This window comes from Mytilus trossulus, chromosome 8, assembly GCF_036588685.1.
Source record: "Mytilus trossulus isolate FHL-02 chromosome 8, PNRI_Mtr1.1.1.hap1, whole genome shotgun sequence".
Classification (NCBI taxonomy): Eukaryota; Metazoa; Mollusca; class Bivalvia; order Mytilida; family Mytilidae; genus Mytilus; species Mytilus trossulus.
Genome location: NC_086380.1, coordinates 32,333,658 through 32,358,714, shown reverse-complemented (window position 1 = coordinate 32,358,714; position 25,057 = coordinate 32,333,658). Strand labels below are relative to the sequence as shown.

The 25,057-nt window shown below is 33.2% G+C and overlaps 2 protein-coding genes across 2 annotated transcripts in view; both read left to right on the top strand.

Moving 5' to 3' along the window:
* Nucleotides 1-25,057, top strand: part of LOC134680827 (uncharacterized) — a 157,080-nt gene that overhangs the window by 100,093 nt on the left and 31,930 nt on the right. The gene's annotated exons all lie outside the window — the stretch shown is intronic.
* Nucleotides 2,239-25,057, top strand: part of LOC134680824 (MLX-interacting protein-like) — a 40,213-nt gene continuing 17,394 nt past the window's right edge. The window contains exons 1-11 of the mRNA XM_063540062.1: nt 2,239-2,648; nt 4,328-4,434; nt 4,939-5,012; nt 16,605-16,730; nt 17,924-18,104; nt 18,743-18,835; nt 19,345-19,433; nt 19,967-20,434; nt 22,626-22,731; nt 23,504-23,649; nt 24,319-24,415. Coding sequence (XP_063396132.1) covers nt 2,320-2,648; nt 4,328-4,434; nt 4,939-5,012; nt 16,605-16,730; nt 17,924-18,104; nt 18,743-18,835; nt 19,345-19,433; nt 19,967-20,434; nt 22,626-22,731; nt 23,504-23,649; nt 24,319-24,415 — 1,816 coding nt within the window. The 5' untranslated portion in view covers nt 2,239-2,319. The remainder of the gene's footprint in view (nt 2,649-4,327; nt 4,435-4,938; nt 5,013-16,604; nt 16,731-17,923; nt 18,105-18,742; nt 18,836-19,344; nt 19,434-19,966; nt 20,435-22,625; nt 22,732-23,503; nt 23,650-24,318; nt 24,416-25,057) is intronic.

Below are 25,057 nucleotides of genomic sequence, written 5' to 3'. Positions count from 1 at the left end.
GCTTTGAAAGAGTCTCAAGATATAACTTATTGCTATTAAATCCCTCAATATTAAATGTTAATAAATTTAAGGACGAAAGTACTGAAGACGGAGTCGATTCTGTCTCAATAGGGTTATCTATAGGCGAGTCTGTTGACTTTGGGTATGCCGAGTAGGTTTCCCCTTCTCCAGATGAAGTCTGGTGATTGGTTGAATAAAATGAAGGTTTTGGTGATTTTGGTGTTGTTGGTTGAAGACCGACGCTCTTTGTGGGTAAGATGGTGGGCTTAGACATTGTGAAGTTTTCGTCATGTTCGTAGAGACATGTTTCGGACGAAAATTTTTCAGTCTTACTTTCGTCGGAGAGTGAGCACCTAAAAAATCAGAATTCTCATCATAGGACTTCATAGAAATTGTTTCATCACTTCTTGTGTTCAAAAGAAAGTCATCCATTTGGTGACATATGTTATGTAAACTTGCTGATTGAGCATGCGTTTTATTATTATCATTTTGCATATATGGCTTTCGACGTTTCTTTCCACGAGAAGTTTTTACATGAGGCACATGCGAGTTTCTTATGAAAGATAATTCAGTGTTATTTTATGCACATCAAGTTCTAATTGCCTAACCTTTTGCTCTAAAAACCAAATTTTCATTTCTCCTATTTCAGACTGTGGTGTACTCTGTACATTTTGTGTACAAGAATGTGAATTAGTAGAACCTTGTGTTGGATAATTTTCTAACTGTTCAACTCTCTGGTTAATAATTAGTAAAGAATGTTGAAGGTCTTTATTCTTATCTTCCAAAGTTATAGAGTATGCACGATTGGTAGCTAACTGCTTTTTAAGTTGATCAATTTCAGACTCATATTTCAGAATTTTACTGTCTTTAACTTTCAATAATTTATCTCTTTTTTCAATTTGAGTTTGGAGATGAGCAATCTCTGCTTTATGTAATTCAGTGTTATCAGGTGAATTAGCCATATTCGGACCAGATGGTAAGGTATTTACTTGATCTAGCAAACTTTCAGTCATAGCAGTTGGCTGACAGTTCTCTTTTAATTCAAAAGTTCTAGTCGAGGGTGTTTGACCTACACTTTCTGTGTTGCTATTAAGATTTGCCTGGCGAACACAAGAATTAACAGCAATGTCCATGTCTGAGTTTACAGTACCCCGCTGACTGGTACACATCCTACATATATATAAATCGTCTTTAAGCTCTATCTCTAATACATTTTCTGGTGTTAAACCCTCACATTTGAAGTGTATCCACCGATAACAAATGTCACAGGCTACAGATGTGGGATTTTCATCACATTGTTTATTACATACCAAACACAGTGGGAACTGGGGACCTATGAGTGGTTCATTACCACATGCTGCATTGTCCACAGCTGGAAGAGACAAAGCTTTATTTACATTTAATGAAGACAGTTTTTTCCCAGTAGATGCTGTTTCAATCTCTTGACAATTTTCTGCTGACTGACCCGACTTATTAAGGAATTGTTTACAGTATTCACGGATCTGCTCATTTATGTCACTAAAAGAGTCATTTCTATCTAAAATGTCTAAAATATGTATCAAGTAGTTCTCCACAAAAGTTATAATATGACCTTGATTCCCATTTAACAGTATCTTCGATTTTGAATTATAGAAATTTAACACAAAGAGTTTGTTATTTCCTTCAAAAACGGCAGTTGACTCAGAAACAACGGCCCCCCTTTTCTCTGTAGTTTCTGTGGTGTTTAAGGTAAGCCCTTTGCTATGTAAATAGTTTATTGTTACACTTTTAAATTCTTCATAGGCAGCTGCTGAAAAAGTTATCACAATGTTTCCTCGTGCCATAGATAATATTACTGAGTGAGGTCTAGAAGCAGCCTCAATTTTATTCTTTATTGCTTTACTCCTATCAAGTTCATAGTTTACGGGGAGTACAGTAAGATTTACAGTATCTACTTTCGCATCTTTAGATTTTAATTTAGAAGGTGTAAATGGCACCTTGGTGACTCTTGAACGCCTACTACGCCTCGACAGTTCCATGACGGCACAATTATAAACAAGTCAATACTATCACTGGTAAAAATAAAACACGCAAGTAAAAATTTTACAGTAAAAATCAGGTAAAATGTACAACTACGCAGGTAAAATAATATACATATGGTGTGGTGATGCAGTTCATGAATTAATTCATGATAACGGTGTTTTTTTGTCCGTTGTAGCTCGTTTTGGTATCAGGATTTTTGTAGGTTTTCAGATAAATTTTCAGATCTAGGACTGGAAAAAAAAACCAAGCACGAAGAACTGAGAATCCTGCAAATTTGTAACATTGAGATGCAAACATATGGCTGCGGTTATGACATTAAAGAGTTCGAGAATTATACCAGGGCTGTTGGAATCGGATAGTATGAATATGGACATTAAACAAGAAATAGGAGACCCCGATTCATGCATTCACAGTGGTCATTTTATGTTGAGTCGAGTCCATGACCCCAATCTAGATGAAGATGATGAGGATTCCTCCTCACTGGCCGCTATTGATCAACCTGCACCCTACGATTTTACTGCCTCAAAGAAAGAACCAGCAGAGTCTTATGAATTTAAGGAGCAACCTTCATCAACAATTGAAACCTCACTTTCAAAATTGTTTGACTGTCTAAGTTTAGCTTACAGGTATATAAACATTTCAGATATGCAATGGACATAACCCAAATCTGTACTTGTCCTTTCATTTAATTCATTCTGGTTGTAAGTTGTGCATCTGTAGTGCATTGGAAGTCCCAAAATCTAGTACATCTGCACTTTAGACATGGTAGACAACATGGTCAGATGTAGAAGTTGGTTGATTTGTTATCTAAAGTTGAAATTATTAAGAGCAGACTGACCGTACAAACAAAATTATTGACCATCTGAAATTGTATATGTTAAACTAAAGGGACATTCATGACATTAACTGCTAAATGTATGCACCCCAATAAAATTGAGAATGGAAATGGGGAATGTGTCAAAGAGACAACAACCCGACCAAATAAAAAAACAACAGCAGAAGGTCACCAACAGGTCTTCAATGTAGCGAGAAATTCCCGCACCCAAAGGCGTCCTTCAGCTGGCCCCTAAACAAATATATACTAGTTCAGTGATAATGAACGCCATACTAATTTCCAAATTGTACACAAGAAACTATTTCTGTTGTGTATTTCTGACTTAATGCTATTGTACATGTATCTACATTATGACATTACCCTCATACACTGTTAATGGGTATATTACTGTAAACAGACAGGTAAACAAAAAATGCATGTTAGCAGGTGAGCATGGGAAGTATGGTTAAAAGAATAAAGTTTAAATGGATAAAGTAGATGTAAGAAGATGTGGACTCGTCTGCACGGTTAGCCACTAGTCCGATGCCCCAGACTTGTAAAATTTCATCGGACTAGAAAGTTTTTGCAAAACTTTGTTTGGCCAAATAAAAAAAATGTCATGAATGTCAAGTCTTCAGACTAGTAGTTCAAAAAGTTTTTGGTGCAGACTGTGGTATGAGTACCAATGAGACAGGAGGGTTGAAAGCCTCAGAGGGACATTCAAACTCCCCATCCAAATCACAATATGTAAAAGTAAACCATTATAAGTTTAAGTACAGCATCCAACACAGAGCCTTGTCTCACACTAAACAGCAAGCTATAAGGGGCCCCAAGAAAATGACTATTGTAAAACCATTCAAACATGACAGCCAATCATCAATGTAAGTTGTAATTATATATTAACATGAACAAAAGGTTATTTCATTTGCAGCAACATTTTGAAAGATTGCCTACATACTTAAGCTAAAATGAAAATAATTATAACTTTCATTGTATTAAAGCCCTTGTAAAAATGATAGACTAAAATGAAAATAATTATAACATAGTTCCAGTGTTTTCCCGAGAGGGTTTATGCATGGTGGTACCCCCATGCATTAATTTAGGCCCCCATCCTTCAAATCTTGAAATTCTTTATTACTCTATACAAGTCCCCATCCTTCAAAGTTCATGCCCACCATCCATTCAGCCAATCCCACCATCCTTCAAAACATTTCTAGGGAAAACATAGAGTTCATGTTAGGATCTCAAGCCTACATTATCATGATATTTTACTGGTAGGATATTTATGAAAAAGTTTGTAAAAACAAGAATTTTTTTCAAGTTTTTTACCTTGCCATATAAAATATGTGCACTAGTGGGTACATTGAAATAATTGTTTTTTATATCTACATGTAGATGACCTATTAATCTTATTAAATTAAGAGAACAGTAGCAAAGTTAAGTTCGGTGATCATGATAATGTACATCATGCATGTATGTGTTTATTTTCAGTGGAAAGTTAGTATCTCCAAAATGGAAGGCATTTCGAGGACTTCACATGACAATCAAGGACAAGGTCAGATTAAACAACATCATCTGGAGGGAATGGTACATGCAATGTATGTTACTATAGTTACCATTACATTTTGTGAATATCCAGAGGACTTTTTTAAGTTGAAAAACTTGTCTGTTCTAATTATTTTAGTAAAACAGTCATGACAGTATGAATTTTAACTATTTAAAAATTTTTAACAAGCTAAATTCATTAGCACCAAATTGATTCAAATTATTGAATTATAACATGCAGTAGTATATAATAATTATTTGTTTAAGGTCTATTGAATTTCATAAACTAAAAAAACCCATGTAAATTGCTGCTTCACCTTTGCAAAATGTATTATAATATGAAGACATCTGATTGGTCACAAGTCCATTACAAGTCTGGCCAGTGAAAAAAAGATTTTTTTAGTCAACTAAATGGTTATTTCTGATTGCTCCCTTAAGCTTGTTTCACATTTTATTTTGACATATTTTCAGTTTGACATGTTTGATATCTTTATATGTTGAGCATACATGTAAGTTCAGGCCAATTCTAACTAACTTTTATTGTACTGATTTTTCAGATATTTATGGAAAAAGTACTGTGATCTGCCAGTTTGCTTCACCTATGTCTGATGACATACACACCAGACCAGAGGTAAGTATTCTTGTACCAGTTTATCTTTCACTTACACAGTTAATTTCTTATGAAAGAGAGGCAAAAGATACCAGAGGGACATTCAAAAAGTACAAGTCAAAAATAAACTGACAAGGCCATGGCTTAAAAAGAAAAATACAGAAAGAGAAATAATAGTATACAAAATACAACAAAGAAAACTGAAGACTGAGCAACACGAATCCCACAAAAATTAAGGGTGACATGTTTGAATGTTTCTTGGTTAAAGCCCATGTTTGAAAAGATGAAGGGAATATTCGAAGGTATGAGGTCGAACATTAATGAAACAGTTGTGCACCATAAGGTAGCAAAAATACACAACCAGAGGTCAAAATAGAGTAATTTATTAGGAGTATGCTCTAATGCCTTGTCTAATCTAAAACATGATCATTTTTGTCGAGCCTTCGACTTTAGTCGAAAAAGCGAGACATACACTGGTAGACCTATTTGGCAAATGACCGCGATTTTTGGCAAATCTCCGCGGAACGGATAAAAAATAGGGGTTTATCGTAAATTTTCCGTTTTACAGAATAGTTTGCGGTTCTCCGGAGATTTTCCGTGTCTCAGGGAATTATCCGTTTGTCCGATTAAACTGGTGTGTATTGAGTCAGTGATAGAACCAGTGATGCGTGAGCGACGGTTATTAATAGATCGTTGTATAATCCGTTATCTGTGAGCAGCGGTTATTAATAGATCGTTGTGATTATATACACTGTTTACAGTCAGATAAAAATAACCGTCTTATTACCCTTTTCAGTCGAGAAATAAAAATCGGTTGTTTTGATACTCAAGTTACTTGCAATTTAAATATCGAATTTAGTTCAATAAAGAATAATCTATTTAAATGTGACCAATGAACAGGAAAATGCACGTGGTAACTTTGCAATACTACAAATATGTTCACCTTACAACATTCTTCTTTATTGTCATGTTAAGATAAATCAGTTCCTGTAAAAACAGTAAAAACAGGGTCTTAATTACTGCAGATGCCGTAATCCGACATAATGTCATACTGATTTGACACTTGTCTAGTGTGAGTAACACTTGTCTTGTGTGAGTAACACCTGCTGTGATATTTTTGCAATACAACATGGACAAGCGGAAGGTCATAAATCAATCTGTTGATCCGAATTTAACTTTACCTGTACAGATATTTATTTATGGAGGATATCATAGATACATTTAATAAATTGTATTGTATTCAATGGAGATAATTTAAATACACAATATAATTTATTCAGACATATTTGCAGGTATACATTGAACATGTTTATTCCAAGGTTTGATATTGAATGCTTTTTTTTTTTTTTTTTTTTTTTTTATCAAACTTCGATCTGATCAGTCTCGTAGATTATAAACGAGTAATTCGTTTATAGTTACACATTGTTACTCTTCTAACGTCTTTTTCTTTGTGCTATTAAAAAAAACCTCCCAATTTTCCACATCAGATCGACATTTATATATATATGAATACTGGAAATCTTTTTTCCGTCCGACACCACGCTCCCCACAAGAGCCCCAAGATATAATCATACCTGTCAATCACTAGCCGCAAGTTGAACATTTTGGTCAGCCTTCCTCGTGCTTTCAATTATGACATCGTTGCGAATTTATTTTTTTTTAAATTGACATGTGAAAAGAATAAAGTGATGGGAAGTTTATTTTACGACCTATCAGAACTTCTTGTGATTCTAATAAGATTTTTCTTAGGCCGCATTTCTTTCTAACAAGAATTTTGTAAACGTTGTGTCGCGTGTGTTACTGTTTTCTAAACGATACACGAGTAGAAACAAATACATCGTTTGATAAATCTTTAATGACCCTGTTTGAATTTTCAATAATGCATGCACATGTTGTTGGTAATCAGACTTTTTTACAAACGTAGAAACAAATACTTCGTTTAATCAGGTTGAAGTTAGAAACAAATGGAGCGTTTGTACTAACAAACGACAAACTGCAGAAGCATTTTTAGCGTTTGCATAGTTTGTCAAAGTTTATGTTAACTTTGCAAACGTATGTTTGAAAGAAATGATCAAAACATGTGCGAGCTTAGCCGTTTGCATCGTTTGTGTTAGAAAGAAATGCATCTTTAATGAGTCTGAATCCGTAACCGTCAAAATAGCATGCTTTACAAAAAGATCAGCCAATTCAAACGTTTCTTTACACAAAGATGATTTTAAGTACGTCATACATTACATGTAAATTAAACATTTATTTAAGTAAATTTGTTTGTGTATCTATCTTTTTTTGTATCTATCAATTTGGTTACAGGGTTGTACCGTGTGGTGCGTTTTCAGATTCATTTCTCAACAACTTCCTGTGAACCGAAATATTTCGGCAGGGGTATCAACGGCGGCAAGCTTACAGTTTAACTTGCTTAAATTTTATTTAAGTCAGTTTATTGAAATAAAATTGAAAATAGAAATGGGGAATGTGTCAAAGAGATAGCAACCCGACCATAGAAAAACAGCAGCAGAAGGTCACCAACGGGTCTTCAATGTAGCGAGAAACTCCCGCACCCGAAGGCGTCCTTCAGCTGGCCCCTAAACAAATATGAACGCCATACTAATTTCCAAATTGTACACAAGAAACTAAAATTAGAATAATACAAGACTAACAAAGGCCAGAGGCTCCTGACTTGGGACAGGCGGGAAAATGCGGCGGGGTTAAACATGTTTATGGGATCTCAACCCCCCCTTTTACCTCAAGCCAATGTAGAAAAGTAAACGCATAGCAATACGCACATTTAAAATTCAGTTCTAAAGAAGTCCGAGTCTGATGTCAGAAGATTTAACCAGATAAAATAAACAAAATGACATTGTTTTTGCAGAAAATTAATCCAGACATTAACGTACTTTGGCTTCCCATTTGTTCCACTGTGTAGGATAACTTATTTACGCATTACATCATTATTAATTACCAATATTAAAATGCTGAAATGCAAGTTGTATACTTATTATTTTACTAATTTGCGTTTTGGTTCCGTTCAAATTTGCTGTTATATCATGTATAGATTCCTTGATTTTCATAACTTATCTAGTTTCAGTTGTTAAATACTAGTCAGTAAAGAGCTAAATATTTTGCCTTCCAGCAGAGCCAACAATTAAGCATCAGACGTATACGTGATACATTAATCATATATATATGTAATATCAGTAATGGACTCCTAGACTTTTTCTCCTTTTATAGACGACTATGCAGTATGGGCTGTGCTCATTGTTGAAGGCCGTACGGTGACCTACATGTATAGTTGTTAATTTCTATGGCATATGGTCTCTTATCCAGAGTTTTTCTCATTGGCAATCACACCACACCTTTTTTTTAAACGGACTCTTTTAGATTTTGTTATATTCTCAACGGTTGAGAAAAACTCCATGGATGACAAGTCAACTGGGGTTTTGAGTTGAACATTTTGATGGTGTATGTTTATAAGGGTTTGAATAGGATTTATATAGAAGAAGAGAGAATATATATGGACAAAAAGTGCACAACAAAGGGCCAAAAAAGTAAATAAAATAGACACTAAGAAAACAAAGAATATAGAATAGTGGGGGAAAATATGAAGACTACAGAAAAATTACTTACAACTATAAGACAATATTCAAGACCCTCGTGTGTGTTCAAATACAATCTGTATACACTATAGTATATATCTTGCTATAAAGTTCCGTTCTCAATGTTATTTGCTCGAGCATGACTGTCTGATTCTATTTAATTTTTAAATTGATGTCCAGGGGCAAACATTTCTAGAGTCGTGTCATTCAGGAAGTAAATACAAGAATAAATGAATCTGTTCATGCGCGGGTTGGTTAAAATAGAGCTCCCTACATATATCTTGTTTAAAAAAATCTTTATTTTACTCAGCTATCTTCAAGGCACTGTCTTCTGCTCTTACATGAAATAGTGATACTATGAAATTGACTGATAAGATTTTATTTTAGATTGCCAAAGTTTGAAGTAGTAGAGACCATTTCCGTGACCTGTGTTTGTTGCACTCTGTGGGTAAAATCCAGTAGTTTTTTTTTTAGCCTACTGAGATTTTAATAACTTATTTTCGAATGATGGAACCATATCAAAATAATAAATTGAACACGGGTTTGACAGTCAGTAAACTGTCACACAAGAAATAGATTGAATGTTGCATGTACACAAGTCCAATTTGTAATGTTGTCTTTACGTCCTTCCACATTCTTTTTTTTTCAAAATTCGGGATCCGCTTTCGAATATATTATGGGAGTCTGTCAATGGAGCTAGAGATACATTTAACTACCTTGACTGGCTACACAACCCTTGCACAGTAGATAAATACATCATACACAGATACACTGGCTGGTTAAAGGGACAATAAACCAGAAGTGTAAATTGCCCCAGGTATTTTAAGTATATTGTGTGTAATGTGTCAACAGCCACGTGTTAGTGAATTCAAAGATAATCAAAATGATCTAATACACGTAGTAATCTACCATGCAGCTACGCATCATCGCACATCGCAAATAACTAGCTTTGCATTGTAAGATATTTATTTATACCCCCGCTTTGAAAAAAAAGGGGGGTATACTGTTTTACCTCTGTCTGTCCTTCCGTCAGTCCGTCAGTCCATCCGTCCGTCAGTCTGTCAGTCTGTCAGTCAGTCAGTCCGTCCGTCCCATGAATATTTTTTGTCAGGAACTACACTACCAGGATTTCTGAAATTTGGTTTCAGGCTTGATATAAGTCAGTTATACTTTGAACTTGATGCGTTTTCAGATAAATCACTCAACCGAACACTTGATTGATTTTACACATGATAGCCAAGTTGAAAATTTTTCTCAGGAACTACAATACAAGGATTTCTGAAATTTGGTTTAATATAAGTCAGCTATACCGTGGTAACCAAGGTCTGTCGTTTTTAACTGTTTATATGGGAATTGGTGAAAAAGTCATAGTTCAAAGTCATAAATGAGCGTAAATAAGTGTTCCGTGAAAATTGTTTTCGAAAATCTAATTTGTTCATAATTCTTTTATGTAATAAAATTCGTACCTTCCCTTGTCTGATCACCAGCATGGCTAAAGGTATTACTCCCAAATGTATTGTGAGGTGACACGTTCAGGTATTCAAGCGATTTCCTGTCGGACTTGCAAGTTCATGCATCGCTTCACTTCTAAGGGTATTGATCAGTGTATACGACCGATAACTTGAAACTTTCCATTTTGAACTATCAGGTGTAAGTATAAATCTCTGTCTTGCGTGTCCGATATACTAGTCATTACTAAACGCATAAGCTTGTTTATAAATTACATTTCTGGTGTAAAGAATATTATTTATAAAAATCTAAATAATTCCAAAAAAAAAAGATTTGATAAAATAAAAATCTGTTTTCACATTTTTTCCAAGGGTAAATTTGGGGAAATGTAAGTACTCGTTCTCAAAAGTGAAGGACAGTTTGAAACATACAAGAAATATTGATTTAACAAAAATATACGCACCATTCTTTTATACGCCTTGATAGAAAGTTACGGAACTATAGATAGTTGCAATTCAAAATTATATAAATTGCTTGTTACACCCTCAGCTGCCACTATATGTAATGCTAAAATTGAAAGAAAAAATTGTTTTCGACTTGTCGCGAAAAAAATAGTTTGTTTTTCGCCACAGGCGAAAAAAAAAGTTTGTACAGAAAAAAAAACATAGCCCCCCCCCCCCGAAAATCAAATGGTTGCTGCCTAATGTGCAATGATGTGAACATGGTTCTGAAAGTACATTATGCCAAATTTCCTGTTCCGACATGCATGTTATTTATGCCACTGGACAAACACTAATTATCCCCAAGGGATGTGAATATTTTGCTGGAAAACTATTGAGTATCAAAGTTTCAAATTAATTTCGGGATTTATTTTCCTTCTTGGTATTCAATATTCAATAACAGAAAAAAGAATAAACTGCTTGTCCGCTAAATAGGGGTATTTTATAGTTATATTAAAAAATAGGGATATATGACATTAAATTGGTTCTGTCTTTTTTTAAACATCGTTAAAAAGATGTGTGTCTAAGGTGAACGACATAAGAACCCTGTAATACTAGTACGAGAGAATAGCATGTAAACATTCCTTCTCAATAATATGGTTGTATTGGAAATCTTGTCATACAGATTGACAACTCATGGTCCGATATGCATGTAATATTTGCCACATGACGCCCATAGTTCTTTCTACCATCATCAACTTATTCTTTGATATTGCTGTAAACATCGATGGTTCACACCCAAACAAAATGGGAGTAATGTACCTTCTGATAGCTTCTCCGTGTTATACACTTGTGAAACTTAATATATAGACGAAATTTCGATATTGAAATGAATCTAGATCTCACAAACAGGATTTTTAAATAACGATTTTGAGCAATCGTTGTAGGTTCATGAATATTCATATGGTGCTTTTCTTTAGCGCCAATTGGAAAAAACGTATCTTTAAATAAAGTTTGCAGTATTAAACATATTCCTCAGAAATCAGTTATCATAAAACCATACGAGTTATGATAAACCTTGATAAAACACAGTTCTGTTATCATAAAACATAAAAGAATGCACTATGTAAACTGGAGTAAAATTATGAGACAGTTCTAAGCACTGTACATGTACTATAGTAAAGTTGTAAGTCTGTTCTGTCACAAAACTTGTAAGCGATGGTCCATGCAGTTATATTCATGTCTGGGAATGTCCTTGGCTGTTTATCCAAAAGATATAGTCTGTTTTTTTTCTGTTTCCCATCGTTTTTTTGAGAAATGCATTTAAGAGTGAATCGTTAACTGGGTAAAGACCAGTGGCAAATATCTCTCTGTACGTTCTGTCGATTTGGGAAGATATTTTCTAATTCATTTGAAAATATCTATATGTGTTTGCAATGTTCAATGCTTGGACTTTGAAAAGGCGCTAATAAAGCTAACTAAATATTATTTTGATAAAAAAGCGGTAATACAACAAATTTAATTTTTCAAACAAATAATTCTGTAAACATCGCGTGTGAGGGTTTACACGGAGTTAAAAGAAAAGACAACAGGGCAAATCTGATGAAAAAAAAATCCAGAAAATTCATAGTAACAGGAAATTAAACAGTAATTGAAACCCCCTCATCAAACAAATGTACCTCATGACCTGTATTATGCTGAGGTACAATTTTTTTGGTGAAAAAAATATAGAATGCTGGAAGTGTTTCGATGTGCTATTGGAAAATCCTTTGAAAAAATGGGTAGGGTTCACCAGGCCACGGCTTAGGTAGCACTTCACAGAAAATATAGTTACAATTGAGCCACAGCATGTTTAATAACCTTCCAACCCTGGCCTTCTAATACATTAGGCCAACTGTTAGTGTCATACATGCAAAACTACAGACCTATCTACGGAGTGCTACCATACTCACATGCTCCCGATACTAGTATGCTGAAGAAGTAATGAAATTAATAGAACCAGAGCCGGATTTAGTGGGGAATGGGGTTGATGGGAGTTTTTAATAGTCTTGATTTGATTGATTGATATACATGGAAGTTTTTAACGACACTGACTCAATGACTGGCTATACAACACATAGAAGTTTTTGACGACATTGACTGCCTAAACAGCCCTTTGAGTTTCTCAGTCGGCTATAAAGGGGGAATGACACGGTGTCCGCCCCCTCTTGTTGAAAAATAAATATTGATTATATAGGGAATCACTTAGGAATGACTGGAGCTGGTCCTCTCATGAAATTATCAGTTAGTCTCCCCTCTCCTTATGTATAAAAAAATCTGGATCTGCCACTGAAAACAAGTTTAATAAATTAAAAAAAAGAATGTGTCACTAGTATACACGGATGCCCAATCCGCACTATCATTTTCTATGTTTAACAGACCTGGGACTTTCTTTACTTAGTATAGAAAGTCCCTGAGTGGACTGAGGAAATGAGGTAATTCTAATTTGGCATTAAATTTAGAAAGATCATATCATTGTGAACATGTGTACTAAGTTTAAAATTGATCATTGTTGATTGGATATCAACTTCATCAAACACTACCTCGACCAAAAACTTCAACCTGACGCGGGACAGACGGACCAACGAACAAACAAACAGACAGACCAGAAACAATGCTGAGAATGGAACATCCTAAGTATATATTTTTAATCTTTATTGCAAAATTACACCCATAAGGGTCAAGCAATATAAACAAACATTTGTAAATACAATGTAATATACACTCCCAGTCCTGAAACACAAACAAAATTAAAAGTCATCTGATTGCAATCTTATAACTGTTAATACTGATGAAGTCGCTTTATCATTGATTTACAAGATACAAGTTGTGACCTTCGAAATAGTTTTATATTATTTTATTTGTATATTTTCCTATAGACTTTTAAGGTACCTCCGTTGTCCTTAAAAAATCCCTTCCATAATATCAAAAACTTCATCGTTGATTTGAAAAAAAAATGATTTTAGATTTTCGATTATCAATTGAAATGAACCTACTAGAGCCTCAACTTTCAAGCGCACAATAATGTCAATCATTACACATCACTTTAACCCTGAATTGACATTCCACAATCGGTCAGTATATAACATCACCTGTGTTTATAGTTACAGGGTATTTCCCGCCGTTGGAAAATCCTGTGCAGTCGACACAATTGATTTTTAACATTCTCTATCATGAGCGAGGTCAAGTTTTAGATCAAGTTAATTACATATATTTTTAACGTTAATTATTTAATTATTAAAAAAAAAAGTATCATCATTTCTTTTCTTTTCTTTTTTTTTGCTAGTATAGTAAATATATCTCGGTCCCGGAATGTAGATACACTTAAATTTAGACCTGGAAGTGCCTTCTTATAAATGGAGAAACTGTCTTTCACATTAAAATTTAAAACAATATTATCGCTCAGGCATATTTTAAATTTTGTAATAAGATGATTGATTGTTGGTTGTTTAACTTCCAGTGGCAAATATTCCATAAATGTCAGGACGAACTTAGTTTTCAGATCGAACTCTCAAAAAATAATTGAAAAACAGTAATGATGACAGAAGAACTTTAATACGTGTGAAATAACCATTCAATCTTTTAAATATAACTTATTTATATTTCAAAAAGTAACAGATTAGTTTACAAGACGTGCATTGACGTACTTTCATATCTTTAAAATGGAACTTCTTTGTCTAAAAGACGACCCACGAGTTGTCGAAATCCAGTTGCATGCATACTATATACATACATATGCATATTATGCATCGACGATCGTTGTATTACGTTACATACTGCTATACCAATTGACCCCTGATATCAACTAAGGTTAGAACTGCCTATAGGCCGTTCATTTTATTTTTGTTCCAATAAACGGTTCTTGAATCAATTATAATTTCTGAAGTATTTACGATGAAAGCATTATTCTCAAATCGTCTTACACAATGATAAAATTGTATTTATACCACAATTGAAAAGTTATTTAATAAAACAAATGACAGATGAACTGATTAATTATAAAGATGAATGTATGTCCATATGCTCATATATATACACATTCGGACTAAAATTCGCAACTTGTCATTATCTCATCGTAGCATATTGTTAATGTTGCTAATATATGCCTTCAACCCCAAGAGGTATAAATGTGCATTTCATTCTGAAAGATTAATGGATCAGCAGGTGATCAAGATCGTTTTAAAAATTCCTATTTGCCAATGAAGTTTAAATGATCTTCGGCCTCAGACATACACATGTATTTTTCAATCATAAAATTAAACCTTTAACCCCGAGAAATATATAATCTGTTTCTCTCTAAATTTACAGAAACATTATGTGATAAATTTTTGAAAATTCCGTATATCTCAATCGATTAATGATAGTTCTGTAAACTTCTACATATATTACAATCTGTACCTCAATACAACCGTCCCTCACACTTAACGGATAATACAACGATCAATTAATGATTGAACGTCGCTCACGCATAACGGATTATACAACCGACCTTTTAATTACCGTCGCTCACGCATCACTGGTTCTATCAATGACTCAATACACACCCGTTTTATCGGACAAACGGATAATTCCCTGAGACACGGAAAATCTCCGGAGAACCGCAAAATATTCTGTAAAACGGAAAATCTACGATGAACCTCTATTTATTATCCGTTCCGCGGAGATTGGCCAAAAAACACCGAATATTTTACAAAAATCGCGGTGATTTGCCAAATAGGTCTGCCAGTGATAGCAATCCTACTTTCCGTCGGCGTCGTGGTCGGCGGCGTCCACAAATATTCACTCTGTGGTTAAAGTTTTTTAAATTTTAATAACTTTCTTAAACTATACTGGATTTCTACCAAACTTGAACAGAAGCTTGTTTATGATCATAAGATAGTATCCAGAAGTGAATTTTGTAAAAATAAAATTCCATTTTTTCAGTATTTTACTTATAAATGGACTTAGTTTTTCTGCCGGTAAACATAACATTCACTCTGTGGTTAAAGTTTTTAAAATTTGAATTACTTTCGTAAACTATCCTGGGTTTGTACCAAACTTGGACAGAAGCTTGTTTATGATCATAAGATTGTATCCAGAAGTAAATTTTTTAAAAATAAATTTCCATTTTTTCCGTATTTTACTTATAAATGGACTTAGTTTTTCTGCCGGGAAACATTACATTCACTCTGTGATTAAAGTTTTTGAAATTTTAATAACTTTCTTAAACTATACTTGATTTCTACCAAACTTGGACAGAAGCTTGTTTATGATCATAAGATAGTATCCAGAAGTAAATTTTTTAAAAATAAATTTAAATTTTTTCAGTATTTTACTTTTAAATGGACTTAGATTTTCTGCCAGGAAACAACACATGCACTTTGTAGTTAAAGTTTGAATTTTTTTAATAACTTTCTTCTTTCCTATACCATTTTGGATTTGTACTAAACTTGGACAGAAGCTTTTTTATGATCAAAAGCTAGTATCGAGAAGGAAATTTTGTTAAAATTTTGTACCTGTGTATCTGTATTTTACTTATAAATGGACTTAGTTTTTCTTCCAGTTAACATTACATACAGTCTGCAGTTAAAGTTTTAAAACATTTATTAGATTCATAAACTATCTTGGATTTTTACCAAACCTGGACAGAAGCTTTTTACGATTAAAAGATAGTATCAACAGGAATAATTTTATTGATTTTTTTCCTCATTTTTGTTGAGCCTGTGATTAACAGCAAAAGTAGGCGAGACACTGGGTTCCGCGGAACCCTTACGAAATTTTTTTTCACTAGCCCAACTTGTAATGGAGTTATGACCAAATGAATGTCTTCAAGTGTTTAACGAATCAAAAGATATTGACTTTTTTATGTACTCAAAATTCATATTTATCAAAATCCTCAGTTTCTAAACTTGTGTGTTATATAATTAGTGATAAATAATAGTGTCTGGAATTTATTATCTTTCAATTGAGAATTTAAAATTTTTACCCTGTGGTGTAAAATATTTACATAGTACGTTTGTGATTTCTGTAAAATGAATGACCAATATTATTACTCTGTGATGTATTCAATTTAGAATTAAAATTTTTACATATGTATGTGAAATATTTTGTAGGCTATTGTGTTAGAAGGGAAGTATTGGAAAAGAAGATTGGACACAGTCACACATGAATATAAAAGATGGAGGAAATTTTTCAAAAGCAAATTTGCCCGATCCAAACCAGATCCATCTCTGAGTGAGGTACTAAGAATGAAATATGTGTCTCCCTTGTGTAAATGTTAAGTCACGTGAAGAGGTCATAGAGAGGTTAAGAAATGTCACATGTTTATGTTTTATGTTTGGAAAAGTACTGTACAAGGTAATGTCCCACTAGAACTTGATAGCTAATGAAAAATTAAGCTAATTAAAATTTTAAAGAAATTTCCATGAACTGGACATTGGAGGCCTTTGTTTTTAGTTAAGGACTAAAATATATAAGTAAGATAATACTGGTGTTTCTGCTATCATGCTACAAATAACTATAGTTGGGATAACAAAAGGCAGATTTTTTTTTTCAATTTTTTTTTAACTAGTCAAAACAAGAAAAAAGACTGAATTGGTAAGTGCTTGTTCAAAATCAACAAGAAAAAAATCATTAGCATGTTAGGGTAATGACTGATAATTAGGGTTTGTAGGGTTAGCAGAAACACCGAAATTTTTTTGGTCTTATATCTTTTGAAGAATATTGGACTCTAAAATATTATAAATATATGAGTAGGTTATAAAATATCCTATGTTTGATAGTGAAACAGCAGATATCCAGACTGCTACATGTTTAATGTGGTTTTTTGAATGCAGAACTCCTTGACAAGTTAATTATGTGTTCAATATGTTCCTTTATTTTGAGACGATGTCTCCTGCAGAGCTCCTTGACAAGTTAATTATGTGTTCAATATGTTCCTTTATTTTGAGACGATGTCTCCTGCAGAGCTCCTTGACAAGTTAATTATGTGTTCAATATGTTCTTTTTCTGAGATGATGTCTACTGCAGAACTCCTTGACAAGTTAATTATGTGTTCAATATGTTCTTTATTTTGAGACGATGTCTCCTGCAGAACTCCTTGACAAGTTAATTATGTGTTCAATATGTTCCTATATTTTGAGAGGATGTCTCCTGCAGAACTCCTAGACAAGTTAATTATGTGTTCAATATGATCCTATATTTTGAGACGATGTCTCCTGCAGAACTCCTAGACAAGTTAATTATGTGTTCAATATGTTCCTATATTTTGAGAGGATGTCTCCTGCAGAACTCCTTGACAAGTTAGTTATGTGTTCAATATGTTCCCTTTATTTTGAGACGATGTCTCCGGCAGAACTCCTTGACATGTTATAATAAGAAATCCTTGATGGGTGATTATATGTTTAGTTAATTGTGAATGATTACATTACAGGTGATGTCGCATGCTGAACTACTGGATAGACTGAGAGATGTTCACCAGATACCATATAACACCCAGCATAGCTCGGCCACAGATCTTATGTTAGAGAGTATGGATATAGATTTTACTCAGGATTTCTTCTCCCAGCTCAATCAGAGCCAGCCATTTGCCTTCCCTACTGCTAAAGAATTTAGTAAGTACATGTATAATACAGGTACAAACATAATGTATGTAAGTTAGAAAAACTTTTATAGGTCTTCACTAATTCACCCCAGTGAGAAAAAAAGAATTTAAATGTTTATTAACCATATTTTGCAGTGATGAAAATCTCTCTCATAAATAATTACTTGGTGACAACTAATGTAATGTAAGATTGAAGTGGACAAGGTATTATATACAGTAAATGACTTTGAACCTACAACTGGATTTAGAGTGTCTAGCAGCCCTTATAAACATATAGTCGGTTTAACTTTAAATTTAATGATTTTATCGAAATTTGTGTTATTTTTGTCTCGGTTAGATTTACCATACAAAGAAGACATAAATGAGATATAAATAATTTTCATTTTTAAAATTGCTGCAGATGCTTAATGATTAAAAAAGTATGTGTTCATAAAAAAAGAACCTGGTTCAGATTTTACATTTTGAAAGCAGCAGATTGAGTTCACAAATGATACAAATAATACAAACATCGAAATGATGAAAAATAGGGGATGCTGTATGTATCCAATATTTCCTTTAATATTGAAATATGTTCTGAAGATATTCAGAGCATACATATCATCATTATTTAGCATGACAGTTATAATCAATATATGATTTTCTTTACAGCTGGTTTTGGAATTGCTGACCTTACACAGCCTGGTTTGTTGTCTTTACAACCAACATTAGAAGACTTTCCCATGGATACGTTTGATCTCCAAGGTAACAATATTTCTTAAATCTATCATTTTAGTGAAATTCAATTTTACAATTTAGTTCTTGTTTCAGGTTTTACAATTGGAAAATAGTGTTGAGAAATTGGCAACAACCTTATGACTTTGAAATAGATTTTTTTTTATAAATTTTGATCTTACAGGACTTATAGTTAATGACCATGTGGTACCCTAGGACTTTTGTGCTCTGCAAAGTTAAGAAAAATAAATGCTTTGGTATCAAACTTCTATATACTCACTAAAATAACTGGATAAAACATGTTAATGCTTGCGTCAATTAAGGCAGTACATTTGGTCCTCTTGCACAAAAGAGAAAATTATATAATATATATAAAAAAGAAGATGTATGACTGCAAATGAGACAACTCTCCACAAGACACCAAAAGACAAAAATTATCGACTATATAAACTCCTTTTGAAAATACTGATCCATCTGTTCTTTTATTGTGTTATGAAGAAAACGACTAAATAAATCATCTTTTCCATTATATGTTTTAGATATGATCCAGTTCTCACAAAGTCAGTCCTTGACAAACAATGTGATACAGTTTACTGGTAACAATAGTCATGAACCCGACAATCTCAGAGTAAGTTTCCATAGTTACAAATCCCAGGATCAGTTTCCATGGGAACAGTGGTTACAAACTAGACAATCACACTTTCCATGGTTGAAGTGGAAATGATATATATTAGGAAGCTTAGAAAATTTCCAGTAGTGTACATTGAAATATTCATCAAGTTAAGTTTTCATCACAACAGTTGACATACACAAAGACATTGTCAAGATAAATGTCACTGGTGAAAACAGTTATGAATAAAAAAACTTAAAAAGAAAATGATCAATGCTGATGGTGTTATAGTCATCAAATCCTAAAATATGTACATCAACAATTCATAACCTTTCCAATCTATAGCAAGCCAGGTAATTGCAGTGATTTACAATTGGAGCAAGATACAGAGGGACCTTGTACATCTGTTTTGCAAGCTATTATTGTTATTCATTAGTGACATCAGATTAACAAAATGATAAACTTGAAAGAGAGATGAAAAAATTGAGTATTATACTATTAAGAAAACTAGCATACTATAGGGAGTTGATAATTATTTTCTAAAATTATAGTTTCAGATGCCAGTGCAACAAGACATTGAAATGAAGCCAGACTTACTTCAAGGTCAAACAAATGCTGAAGGTCAGATGAATATCAGTGGTTTAAACCTGATCAATTTATTGTTATCTGGAGACACTTCTCAACAATCATCTCAGATACAATTAAACAATACACAAACAATTTTAAATCAGTTTCTACAGCAACAAGGGCAGCAATTGATACCAGATCAAAATCAGCCGGCATTAGTGATATCAGACAATAGTTCGGCAAGGTTATCTAGTAATCAAGGTCAGGCCAAGGACACAACATTATCAACGTTGCAGGCGGCTCTCTCTGGAAATTTGTCCAATAAAAAGACAAAGGATAAAAATTCCATGGTTACTGTAACTCCGGCAACATCAATCCTCTCGAATAAGACAGGAGGGATTGGAGCCACTAGTAAACGACAGACTAAAAAAGATGGATTTGTTGTGCCTCAGGTATAGTAGTATATTAGATTATTGAATTCAGACACTAGCATAAGAGGGTGAGATAATGCTTTTTATCAAGTGTCAATTGCCATTTTGGAGAACTCTGTAAAAAGTAATGCGCACAAAACAATCAAATTAGAAAATCAAGTAAAAATTATGAACAGTTTTCATTTGACAGCAAAATAAATCTGGAATGTTGTTTATAACTTTTAACTTTAACAACGGGGGAAGATATGACAAAATAGTAATGTCAATATTTTCAGTATACATACAAAATAATCATCCCTTGGCTTGTTGTTTGTTCATAGTGTTACCCATTATTGAATGTACAATTATAGAGGTCTACCAAAAATGGCAATATATATTGTTGACTATCTTTATGCCTAGACTATTGTAACATCATATTTATTTCCATCTTAATAGGCAGTGGCGTAGCTGGGTCATTTTTACGTGTACGCCCGAACCTTGGCGAGCGATACGAGGGGTGCCAACTGCTCAATGTTAAAGCACCTGCTGGTAGTGGGTTGGAAAGGGACGAAGCCCCCGAGTGCTATTAAGAATGAGTTACCGTAATGATTCCTGTCAGTAAAAAATATTTAATGGAAACATACTTTTGAATCTAAATGTTTTTTTTGTTGTAGTTAAATTTTCTAAATTATGTTAACTTATTCATGGTATTAAACTGGTAGCTAGCCTTATGATTATTGGGTTTAGAGAAAACGTCCAAACCATGTAATATGACTTTTAAATAAGTTTAAAGGGTGCCGTGAGTGACTCACAAACACTCGATAAAAACAAAATCTAGAACACCTAGGATTTCTTCCCACAAAAAGTGAATCAATTTCTCATTCCTTTAAAGGGATAAAAAAAAAATTCTTTGATATTTTTTTCTTGATTGGAAATATTTCACGACAATCTATTAAGGTTTATAAATTGAGCATGTAAAACAATATATTGCGTAAAGAACAGTCCGGCTATCTGTCTATCAGAAAAGAACAAAAAAATGAAAGAAAACAAATACTTTTTAAATTTTAGCTTTAGACATAGGTCAACATTAGTCAAAACTCGGTGAAGGTTCTACAAGTAGTTAATGTACATGTAATTGAGAAATTACAAAATGTAATCCCGAACTCCGACCACTCAAGTGCAGAAAGAAATGCATTTTATCCTTAAAATGCATGAATATTAAAGATATAGTTGTATTATTATATTGCTCTGAATACTCTTTTGATCATAAACAGTTTCTGTCAAACTTTCGTAAAGTTTCACGGAGAGTCATTCAAAAGACTATATCCACACTCGGAATCTAAATATTGACGCTCCTTTGTCTCGCTTTTCGGACATAAATCACAAGCGCGACAAAAATACAAACAGCATAACGAATCTGAGCAGATAGTGAATTGCTTTAAATATGAATTAAGAAAAGTACGTAGAATTCACAGTAGATTCAGACTTTTACAAAAGTTTCAAAAAAATATATTAAATGAGTCCTTTTTTTATTCAAATTACAATCCATTGAAAAAAAGAAGCACAAGGCTGATGTGCTTTTGACCAGTTTTTCTTATTCGTTGTCCATTATTTGTTTTAATTTTCAAAATTCAAGTGTACGCCCGGGCGTTTTGACGTAAACGTAGCTACGCGCATGATAGGGTCCATCTTTGGCATATTATTAAGCGTATTGAATTGTTAATTATATGTGATATTGAGTGTCTAGTAATTCAGCATGAATAATAGAGCTTTGAAAATATATCTATTAGACAGCAACCCTGCAACAGAAATAAAATTGAAAAGTCATAAACAGGTAACATATAGTTATCAACAAGTTACAAGTGCCTATATCATATCATTTCATATGACAAGCTTTAAATTATTTTGGATATAGAAAACTTCAGTAAAGTTCTCTGATAGTCATTCAATGGAAATTAGTATGGCGTTCATTATCACTGGACTAGTATATATTTGTTTAGGGGCCAGCTGAAGGACGTCTCCGGGGGCGGGAATTTCTCGCTACATTGAAGACCTGTTGGTGACCTTCTGCTGTTGTTTTTTTTATTTGGTCAGGTTGTTGTCTCTTTGACACATTCCCCATTTCCATTCTCAATTTTATTCAACTTTACATTGTAAGGAAATCAATATTGATAATTTTATGGCAATAATTCCTGAAGATTTATTTAATAGCAAAAAATGACTTTTATTACAGGGCAAGCCAGTGACAGTGAGAAGTAAATCTACAATGAGAACTATAGCTCCTGCCCCTGTCGTACAGAAGACTTCATACTCTGCCTTGGAGGAACTTCTTAAAACAGGTGAAACTCATAAAGGAGAGCATTGATTGATAGGGATATTACCAAGTATTTTGTATTTCAAATTATACTTAATATTAAAGGTGTATTTGAAAGATCAAAAGACATTATTCATATTTAAAAAAAAAATCTATAATTAAATTTCAGTAGAACACTTGGGAGTAGATATGTGTGTGAATTTTTTTCTTTTTTAAGGAAGCGGTTATTACATAAATCAGCGTTAAGAAACAGAGTTACAGGAATAGACCAGAGCATATTTCTTTAATGCTGTTATTTAGTTTAAAAACTATAAAACTGACTGCGCTTCGCATGAAAAAAAAACTGTCTCAGACAAATACCATAACACCCTGCCACTACAACACACACGCACATTGAAGTTAAATGGTTGCCTATTACAAGAAATTATAAATGTGCTTCAATTAAAAGTCTGCATTACATGTCTTGGTGAGCAGGGCAATAAGCGTTGAGCAGTTGATAATGTAAAGAAATGTCAAACACAAGTGGTAAATGAAGTTTTATACCATCTTGTTTTGATAAATATTGTCAGGACCTATGATTTTATGTTTTCAGAATAAAATTATAATCGTTGCCTTTACTAAAAAAATTATTAAAATTTTCAAATCGCTCGCTGGCCCCAATATTTTTTCCGTAGATCAAAAAATTAAATTGGTGTGGCCTTACGAAATAGCCAAAAAATCTTCTACTTAGAAAATATTTTCACTGGCATCAGTCTAGTAAAAAAATCATTTAAATGTGACCTATTGAACTATTTCAGGTACTTATCCAGGAGCAGTAATTAGTGTGAAGAATGAGGGCAATAAAGCATCAGCTACTTATGTTTCTCAAACTCCAGTTAAACCAATAAAGCCAGCCTTTTCTTCTCCAGCTTTGTCTTCAGTCATTGATAAACAAACTTTACCAGTAAGTAGGTCTCTAGGCTAACCAATTAAACAAGTCTTTTTCGTTCATTTTTTTACATAAATAAGGCCGTTAGTTTTCTCGTTTGAATTGTGTTTACATTGTCTTATCTGGGCCTTTCATAGCTGACTATGTGGTATGGGCTTTGCTCATTGTTGAAGGCCGTACAGTGACCTATAGTTGATAATGTTTGTGTCATTTTGGTCTTTTGTGGATAGTTGTCTCATTGGCAATCATACCACATCTTCTTTTTAGTCACTCCTATCTTCTCTATCCTTGCCATATGCTAATAATTTGATACTACAGTCAAACGGACCCTATCTATTGCATATACATTGTATGTCCTTCACATGGGAAAATTTGTTAATTCTGTCAAGCAGACCATGTCTTTTCTATATACATTGTATGTCCTTCACATGGGAAAATTTGTTAATTCTGTCAAACAGACATGTCTTTTCTATATACATTGTATGTCCTTCACATGGGAAAATTTGTTAATTCTGTCAAACAGACATGTCTTTTCCATATTGTCATGATAAGGTTTCAAAAATCAAAAAGTATAGTTTCAGCTAAGTTGAATTGTTGTTTTGTAGTCGCAATTGCCATGATTGCCTTAGCCATCTTGTAAAATATCTACTTTAAGCTATATTGTAATGTATTTATCTTCCACAGACTGTAAAGACTGACAGCCATTTACTGAAGTCCATCAGTACAGATGATAGTGAAATGACTAGTATTTTATCATCGATTGGTAAACCTACTTTTCATAGTAAGTAATAGTATATCAATATTTATTTTACTCTATGCTATTTAAAACAAAACTCAGGGTGTATAATAATCATTTTGTCTGTATGCAATGGTATGTTCTTTTATGCATTTCTTGCCACACTTTCGTTCTGTAAATTCAAAATCATGGAATAAATCTTGATAGCTAATAGCATTGTGTGCCTCTGGTTAATTTTGCATGCTTTTTAAGCAATCAAAAAAGTTTTTGAAAACATTGAAAATTGCAAAGTCTTAAAACTTAGTAGTATACTGAGGTGAAATTTTCAAACAATATAAAATAAGATGTGTTATGATTGTAGTATGATTACCAATGATAAAACAATTTATCAGAGTCCAAATGATGTGTATTTAAGCAGCTATAGGTCACTGTGAGTCCTTCATCAATGAGCAAAACCAATATGCAAGTCTAGAACAAACAAAAAAACTCTTTTACCTTAAGCTTGTATATCAAGCAGGAACTCTGTAAATCAAAAATAAAATCCACCATGTCTGATTTAGCGTTGTATAGAACAGTTCTCTACACATTTAGTCCGATGCAAATCAAACTTTTATGATTCTCTGTTCCAATAACAAATATTACCTTCATAATATTCTCAGAAACTACGAATCAGATAGAATTCTTATA